Below are 9002 nucleotides of genomic sequence, written 5' to 3'. Positions count from 1 at the left end.
TCATGCGTACAGCCCCTATACTTTTAATAAGCACACTTGATCAGCGCAATTCTAAGCAGAGTTGCTCCAGTCTAAGCCTAACTTTTATTGTTCTGTCTGCATGCAGAATCTATGTTGAAATTCAAGGCACACAGGTGAAAAAGGTAATAGTTGGTAGTACTCTATATACTGATGTTATTTATTTATTTAAAACATTTCTATACCAACTTTCCATCCAAAAGGAATCTCTGAAGTCTGTGGACATCAAAACAATTCAACATTAAAATAGCATTTAAAATAGTGACTCAATAAAAACATATAAACACACAACAGCAAAACCAGGAAGGAGGGCCAAAAACATTTATTGGGGGTATGCCGAACAAATCAAGAAAATCTTCACTCATTTGCCAGAAAACAGTGATTGAGGGAGACAGATGAATATCCCTAGGAAAAGAGTTCCAAAGTTTTGACACAACGATCAAGAAGGCTCTTTGGCAGTTTGCCACCCATCTAGCCTCCGATGGTGGGGAAATCTGAAGCAGAGTCTCTGAAGAAGACCAGAGTGGACAGATAGGTTCATATAGGAGAAGGTGGTCCTTGACATCAAGCTGTGATTTGAGCCCAGAAGCAAGTTGGAAGCCAGTGTAGACGGAACAAGACTTGAGTAGTATGGTCTCTACAGTCCACTCTAGTCAACTTTCTGGCTGCAGAATTCTGTACCAATTGCAGTTTCCGGACAGTTTTCCAGGGCAGACCCACATATGGTGCATTGCAGTAATCTAATCTAAATGTCACCAGGGCATGCACCAGTGGCAAGATCTCTCCTGCAGCTGGCTCACAACTGAAGCTGGTGAAAGGCACCCTACTGCAATCTATTTAACCAACAAAAGGACTGGATCCAGCAGCAGCCGCAAACTACAAACCTGCTCCTTTAGGAGGAGTACAATCCCATCCAGAACAGGAGATGTCCCAATTCCTGGGTCAAATCTTCATCCCACCAGAAGAACCTCTATTTTGTCAGAATTAAGTTTCAGTTTACCAGCCCTCATTCATTCCAAAACTGCCTCGAGGCACTTGTTCACAATTTCCACAGCCTCCCTGTGACCTGTTGAAAGTTCAAGATAGAGCTGAGCATCATCTGCACATTGTTGGCAACTCAGCCCAAATCTCCAGATGATCTCTCCCAGTACTTTACACAGATATTGAAAAGCATGAGGTGCAAGATGGAACCTTGGAGCACCAAACAGGCCAGAAGCCAAGGGGCAGCCTAAAACTTAACTTCTAGGTAGGGCTAAAACCACTACAGACCAGTACCTCCCAGTCCCAAACTCCAAAAGGTTGTCCAGAAAGATACCAAGATCAATAGTATCAAAAGCTGCAGAGATCCAGGAGAATTAACAGTGTGGAACTCCTCCTGCCCATCTTCCAGCACAGGTCATCCACCAGGATGGCCATTTCAGGCCCATCACCAGGCCTGAAACCAGATTGGAATGGACCCAAACAACATACGCTTACTCATAATTTCCTGTTAGTTCAGCTTATTCCGAAGTATTATTCTCAAGTGTGTACACATAGGATTTCAGCATTGGTTAACCCGGGATAATACTTCGCTGTTACTATCCTTTATTAGGTATCCCAGTTGCCTGTGACATGAAAGCATCATTTCCTTTTGTACTATGCTGTATATAAAATAGGTGCTACAGGGATTCTTGTTGGTATTGTTGATGATGTAAGCCACTTTGGGTCTCCCTTGGGGAAAAAGGCAGGTATGACTGAATATCCCATACAAGTTCTTTGGAAGGTTATGAGCACACACAACTGGGGAAAAGGCATTGCTGTACAGCCAGCCCATACTCCTATGCAGATATAAATGTGTATCAGCATCAAAGTAAGGGCCTTTTTCAGGGATAGTCATATATAAAATGAGACATCAGAGTTCTCATTGGTGGCCACTGTTTTTAAATGAATTCAGTGTTACACTGAAATATATTAATTGCTTGCATTTGGATATCCAGGCAGGGAGGCTACCCAGAAATTATTTTCAAGAATGTCTGAGTGCAGAAGCTTCATAGTGGTTAGGCAAAATCTTCTTACTGTTATTCTCCTACAGTTACTGGGGAAGTAAAGGTTACTAAGGAAGTGGCATTTTAGCACACATTCAGTTTTGCACAGAAGTGTTCTGAAGTAAAAATGCATGCAAGAAGGAAAAAAAATTAGCCTGAAAGCAATTATTTTTAGCAGTTGTAGTGCTCATCTCCTGTGTGTGTGCATGCATGCGTTTGTGTGTGTATATCACCTTTACTTAAACAGCCCAAAACCACAGCTAAAATGTTTGAAGCACAGGAAGCTACTAAAGGCTAAGAGCTGCTTTTTATCTAGTGGATTTGAAGAAGATGCACATTAGACATAAAAATCTTTCTGTGCTGGCATAGGGTTGATAAACTGCACAAGAGAAAACAAAAACTATTTGCTACTCCGTTTAAAACATCTTATAGCCACCACCAGGGGAAAGAGTGCACTTTGCACTGTCCTGAACACGGCATGACCTCTTGAATGCATTCCTTGTGCTGTAGAACAAGCAGATGCTAAGGCTACGCAGAGAGTATTTAGAACCCATGTCCCCAAGTATGCAAATGTAACAGTGCAATCTGAAGCAGACAAGGGAGTAACTCTACTTATGACTGCACTAACAAAACCTCAGAAACATCAACCCAGCACAGCTCAGCATTAGGCAACTGCTATTGATTGATACTTGGCGACCTTCAGCATCTGGATGAGATGAGAACTCTCTAAATTACCAGTCTGTACATTCCGAAGGCTAGCCTGGAAGGAGAGTAAAATGCATTGCATAGATGCATTCAAATGGAAATGAATGCAAGATATACAGTTCAAAGCCTCTAAAACGGGACTCATCCCTTAGGTATGTATCCATGCGCTTTTGAATCCCAAGCTTACAGGCAATAGACTCTGTACCTTGTCACCCATTTTCTGAAACACATTCCCAAGTCTTTTTAAATAAGCAAATCATTTTAATTCCAGAGTTTGCTAAGGACCTGTGCATTGGTACATAAAGGGTTTGGATGTGGAAGATCCCATTTCTTTTCACCTCATTCATAGAATAACTTTGATCAGGTCTATACTGCTCAAAGAAATCTATCTCACAAGCGGTATTACATATGTTTAAAAGTCCTATCAAGGAACATGGTGTTCAGAATACAAGCCACCTGCATGCACACAATGCAAGTTAACAGTTACCACCTGAGGCACGGTTGCAATCCTAAAGACACTTCCCTGGCAGTAAGCACTATTGAATAACATGGATCCTACATGTGCGTAGACCTGTTTAGGATTGCTTCCTAAATACAATAATGCCTACAAGACATGGTTAAAAATATAACACCTTTCACACATGGATTTAAGTCAAAGAGATAAAAAGCTACAATCAAACTTGCAATCTTTTTGTTTTAAGTAAGACTCTTGCTTATAGCTGTGGGGCTGCAGGACGCAGGTTTCTGTGCTCTAACATACCACTGCAACCTCAGACACCCACCTCCACTCCCCTTGGCCTTAGTTTGCGCATATCCCGTATTGGCCACCACAATTTGGATTTTAGTCATCAAGGGCTACATCCTGTGGCTCTCAGATTAAGATCACTGACAGGGAGGTGTCTCATTAAAAAGAATTTTTTAAAGAGTCTCAGCACAATGATTTCCTGTGCAATTTCCACAGTATGAAAGGATGCAAACGTTTTCAAGTAGTACAAAAAAAGTGCTCATCAATTGCCTTATAAATAAGCTGCGTTCTCAAATTCTTGTTAGTGAACTTAAAAGTGATGAATTCTGGACTGAGTTCAGCTCTTTGGCCTGGACCCAAAGAGTTGCCGATGATTGTTCAGAAGAATTTTGTATTTTAAAATATGAACAAAACTATGATCCCATCCACATTCTATCACAAAACTGAATTTTAAGCTTCCTCCAATCTCATCAGTTGAGTATGAAACAAAGGGGCTAATTATTAAAACAAACTCACATTTAAAACCCCAATTCAGAGAATTAGCTTCATGGTTCTTTAAAAGATGTCATGTTTACTGTGCAATCCTAAACAGTTGCTCCACTCTAAACCCATTGAAATCAATGGAGTTATACTGGAGTACCCCTGCATAGGATTTCACTGTTAATCTCTTTTGTCTTCATTAATATCCAAGAGAATTTAATCTTCAGACACTGTGACATCTGTCTGATGCAGTTGGGTATGCTTAAACCAATCCGTGCCAACGGGATTTGATGCACTTAAATGATATGCATAAATTTGGACACTTAAAACAACTAGTCTACGAATTAAGAATGTTGAAGAGCAGCCATGAGTGAAAGAACCTGTAACTCACTTCCGGTGCTCATCAACTGGGCTTGGTGGGATGAATCTGAAGTTCTTAATTCAAGAAATTGGCAGACTCAGATTCATCTCCTGTACGTCCTCAAAACCCAACTTTAAAGATGAAAAGGATTCTTTAGGAGGAATAACCAAAGCAAGCCACAGAACTCAGCAAAAGATTAAAATGGTTTTAAATTTGAAGACTGCAAAATAATTAGATGACAGAATACCATTATCAATTTCTGGTTGTTCAGCTAAATCCTACACACAGATCACAAAGAGTAAATAATGAAAACTTTTTTTGTTGAGCACGTTTCCAGGTAAACTAATTGTACAGCAAGTCATATGGAAACTCATTATAAAGAGCTCTGAAAGATCCAAACTGCAGTCAATGATGCCTAGTTTTATTCATATACAAAGCCCATTGTTAAAGCTTTTGGTACAAAACCAAGGGTGCATGTCAACAAACTGGCAAATGACTCTGATCCCAAAATGCTGGAAGGTGCTCAATTTACTTCTTGGGGCTCACAGCTCCCCTTGGAGAAAGGGTAAAATGTAAATCTGATCAATTATAGCGTTAACAAATCACTTCTGAAAACTGGGGCCCCAAGGCAAACAAAGTAAAATGATTAATGGAGTGTGACTCCAAGGTGGTGATTCTCGAATGGTTTCCCAGGGAACTCAGGGGGGTTGTCTTCAGAAACTGGTGGACTTACTACCCTAAAAGATAGCTTGCATGTCAGTCCCCATCTTTTCAACAGGTCAGAGGTGTTTTTTTTTTTAAACAGAGGATTATACTAAGGCCTGGTTCAGAGGGTACAATGTGCAAAATGAAGTGTTTTGTGCCTTACAACATGTCCAGAAGTCATCTTCAGGGGTCCCTTGGTAGAAGAGTTGAGAAGGGTTCCCCAAGTGTAATTTGGAAACCACGGTCCTAAAGATTAATGAACAGCTCCATAAATTGCCACCTCATAGCAGTCTAGAAGAATAAATAATAATAACTGTGCTTATATACCGCTCTTCTAGACAGATTAGTGCCTCACCCAGAGCAGTGAACCATTTAGTGTTATTATTATCCCCACAATGCAGCTGGGGAGCTGGGGCTAAGAGGAGTGGCTTACCCAAGGCCACCTACTGAGCTCATGGCAGTAGTGGGATTCAAACCAGTAGAGTGCTGATTCGCAGCAGAATCACTTAACCACTGTGAGCATAGTGTTAATGGCAGTGCAAGATTAGAAAACCAGTTTTCTTATGGACAATTCCAGACAAATAGTTTGTAAGATAAAAGCAGCTGCCATGGTGAATGGCTTCTCTATTCACATACAGCTACCAAGAGTTACAAACTGTGATCTGTGCTATACTGGGGGGGAAAAGAAGAATTATGTATTAAAAGGGGTAAACTGGTATGGAGAAATACTTTCCCCAAACATTGTCCATAAAATTACAATGGATATTCCAGTTGCCTAAAGGGACAAAAAAGAATATGGGAGTATTTCCTGCACAGCACCCTCATATAAATTAACATGATCTTAAAATTCAAGGGCATTTTGCAGGAAAGTCCACATGACTAAACCCCAAACGTGGTAAATACCGGCAGAGAAAAAGGTTTGCCTTACGCAGGCTTCTACTGATTCTTACAATTCCATGTTAGGATAGGCACTTACGCTTCTTCTTTGAAAATATTCTTCTGAAAAACATTATCATTGCAATATAAAATCCAGGTTTTAAAACATTTTATTTGCATATTAAAAAAATTGTGCATTCCAATAATTAAAATCATTTGAACAAAAAAAAATGGCACTCGGTTAACTGCATTTTACAGCTCGCAGGACGTTGATACAGCTTTGCGTATATTCGTGTGTTGTTACTAGATTACTGTAGTCCCACCCAGGATCTTCTTTCAGGAAACATGCAAGCTCTTTCGTGCCACCAGGACCAAAGCTGGACAGGCAGATGGAAAGGGCAGCGCCTTCGTGCAGCATCAGTAGTTCTCTCTCTATTCTTTTCTCTTTTTTTGGATGTGAAAGGGGTAGTACAGTCATTTAAACTTTATCCAACCTCTTTGCATCTTACCAAGTTAAAACAGCTAAAAGAAGTAAAATAAGAAGGCAATGCTTGTGGAATGTACAGTGCATCATTTGGAAGGGCTGATTTCATTACGATTCACCCGCTTGCTTCTCCTGTTCAATCGCTAAAATAAATAAACAAATAGGAAAAGAGAAAAAAACCAAAGATTAAACATTTGAAATAAGAGTTTTGATTTTAAAAAAACCATTTTTTAAAAAAATATATATTTTTACAAGAAAAAGTTGCTAAATATATATATATTCGTAGGCAAATATGTGCATTATATTGTCCTGAAATATATATGGAAATTCTTTCATTCCAGTTAGAGGAAGATATCTCAAGGCATATGGCTATCAGATTGGCCTCTCCTTTGTCTCCCCCAGCCCACGCCCTCTTTCCATTTTCTGAAACAGACTTACTTTCTTTTGAAGGCAGTGGGTTTTTCTCTTGCGTTTCTGTCTTCTTCAACTTAGACTTATCAAATTTCTCAATTTCAGCCATATCTGGTTTGTCAGACATATCTGCCGATTAATCTGCACGTAAAAAGGAAGAAAGAAAAGACTGTTGCATTTATACCATCCTTGTTGCTCATCACAAAAGCACAGCTCATTTGAATTCATGCCAACCTCTCCAGCCAGCTACTTCTTGCTGTTGAAACTGCAGCAGATAGCTCTCGCTTTAAAAAAAATTACAGTTTTACACACGTTCTACCCAGTTCCTTATAAAAAGGAAAAAAGATACTGCTGCACAGCCATGAGGCTGAGCTTCTGTGGAAACACTTGGCCGGGGGGGGGGGGGCGCGGGCGGGGTGGAGTCGGTGGTTAAATAACTTAGTCAATTTGGTTAAAAATTGGGGGGAAAAATGTATCCTTGGTAAAATCAAAACACTTGAAAGGAAGCGGTTGGGGAATTTTTTCCTCCAGTTAAAATTCCCAGCCTGTGTTCGCATGTGGGAACGATAACAAAAGAAAATCGTGTTTAGAAAAAAGCAAGGTTTTTCTTCTTTTAAAAAAATGTCTACGACACGAGCGGTGCCAGCACAATATAACACAAACCTTTGCTAATCCCATCCTCCATTTCAGTGCCTGCCTCCCCAGCACGTCTGGAAGGCGCCCTGCATCCTCGCCTCCTCACAAAGAGCTGCAACCACCGCCCTTCCCTTCCTCCCTCTTCCTCGGCCGCCTCCTCACTTTCTCCTTCGCCATCAGTTCACCGCGGCCGCCTGCGCTTAAACAAAGGGCTGTTCTTTTGTGTCGGGCAGGCGATCTGATGACGCCCCCTCCCCCCGACTTAACCGATCACGCCCAGGTACCGTTCTCATGGGTCGGTCCAGCAGTCGCAGGAGATTTTCTGCGCACGTATTTGGGGGGGGGGGGGGCTGATCCCGCACGAAAGACCAAGGAAATTACAGAAGCGGGGGGGGGGGTCCGGATCGCTCGGTATTTCCTCAATACCCCCATCCCCACCCGAAAGCAAGGAAGAGAGGCTTCTTCTTCCGAGAGAAACGAGCCGCATCTTAATTCCAGCCACGCAACATGGACATTGCACCATGCCCTCCAAGCTTAAGCCGTTCGATGCAATTAAGTCCCAGTTGGGCACACCGGACAGCGCGAGCGAGCGATCTTTATTACAAAGGGAACAAAGCAGGGTTCAAACGACAAGTCTCCTCCGCAATCCAAGCGCATCCAAATATGCAAGGGGGAAAAAAGTCATACTAACAACAGAAACGCATTATTATTTAAATCCCGTATATAGAAATGGTCTCCTCACCAGTGACGCTTTGCACAGACACGACTCCGCCCTTTACAGCAGCTGCTCCGGAGGGTAGTATAAAAGGAGCCTCTCACTGCATGACCAGTTATAGCCCCGCTTTTATGCAAATCGCAGTGATGTCATCGGGAATCAGCTTAACTGTTTCACCGCCCTCCGTGTTCTCGGCTTCCTCTTTTTCAATTAAAGAAAATGCTCGTGCAACATACGAGAAGGAAAAGCCCGCAATAAAAATCTCACCAATAATTACTTTTGTATAGACATTTATTCCCCCTCCCCGTCTTGTATAATATAAGTGCAATTCCGGTAAGCAGTATTTTAAATGTGCACATTCCTTCGTACACGCCTTTCGTTGCTGCGTTGGGCAGAGAACGCCTTATAGGAAGTGGGCCATCAAGTGCGCGGGAGGCCTGTCTTTGCAGACTTGATTCAAATGCGAAGAGCATGCGGTAACTGAGGCTCTGCGATTCGGCTCGCAGGCACCACGAAAAGAGCGTGTGTGTTGAGCTTTGCGTAGACAGGTCACGAACTAGCCCTCCTGCACATTCCACTGCCTTTGGAATTTTCCTCCTCTGTGAGTGTACATGTTTGGGTGTGATTAGCTGTCGGCTGTGGAAACACACTTAGACGATCGAATTTTAATAAATCTGTTTGTTTTTAAGGTGCCACAAGATTCTTTTTTTCCTCCTGCAGATTTGCAATTCGCAAACATCACCAATACTTACTTGCCTGAATAAAGGTAGATAACCTTTAAACTGTGAAGTGGAAAAGAGGGGCGGGGACGAACAACAAAAGATCATTTTCAAACTGAAAGG

General features: G+C 41.7%; 1 protein-coding gene across 1 annotated transcript; it reads right to left on the bottom strand.

The window, feature by feature from the left end:
• Positions 1 to 6066: 6066 nt before the first annotated feature.
• On the bottom strand, positions 6067 to 8312 carry TMSB4X (thymosin beta 4 X-linked). Its single transcript, XM_054974647.1, has 3 exons — positions 8188 to 8312; positions 6837 to 6950; positions 6067 to 6541 (listed from the first exon to the last, which is right to left on the bottom strand). The coding sequence occupies exons 2-3, from the start codon at positions 6934 to 6936 to the stop codon at positions 6507 to 6509; spliced, it is 135 nt and encodes a 44-aa protein (XP_054830622.1). The 5' UTR covers positions 6937 to 6950; positions 8188 to 8312; the 3' UTR covers positions 6067 to 6506.
• Positions 8313 to 9002: the final 690 nt, after the last annotated feature.

The sequence above is a fragment of the Eublepharis macularius genome, chromosome 3, assembly GCF_028583425.1.
Source record: "Eublepharis macularius isolate TG4126 chromosome 3, MPM_Emac_v1.0, whole genome shotgun sequence".
Lineage (NCBI taxonomy): Eukaryota > Metazoa > Chordata > Lepidosauria > Squamata > Eublepharidae > Eublepharis > Eublepharis macularius.
Note: the sequence above shows the minus strand (reverse complement) of the source record. Positions and strands in the feature narration are given on the sequence as shown.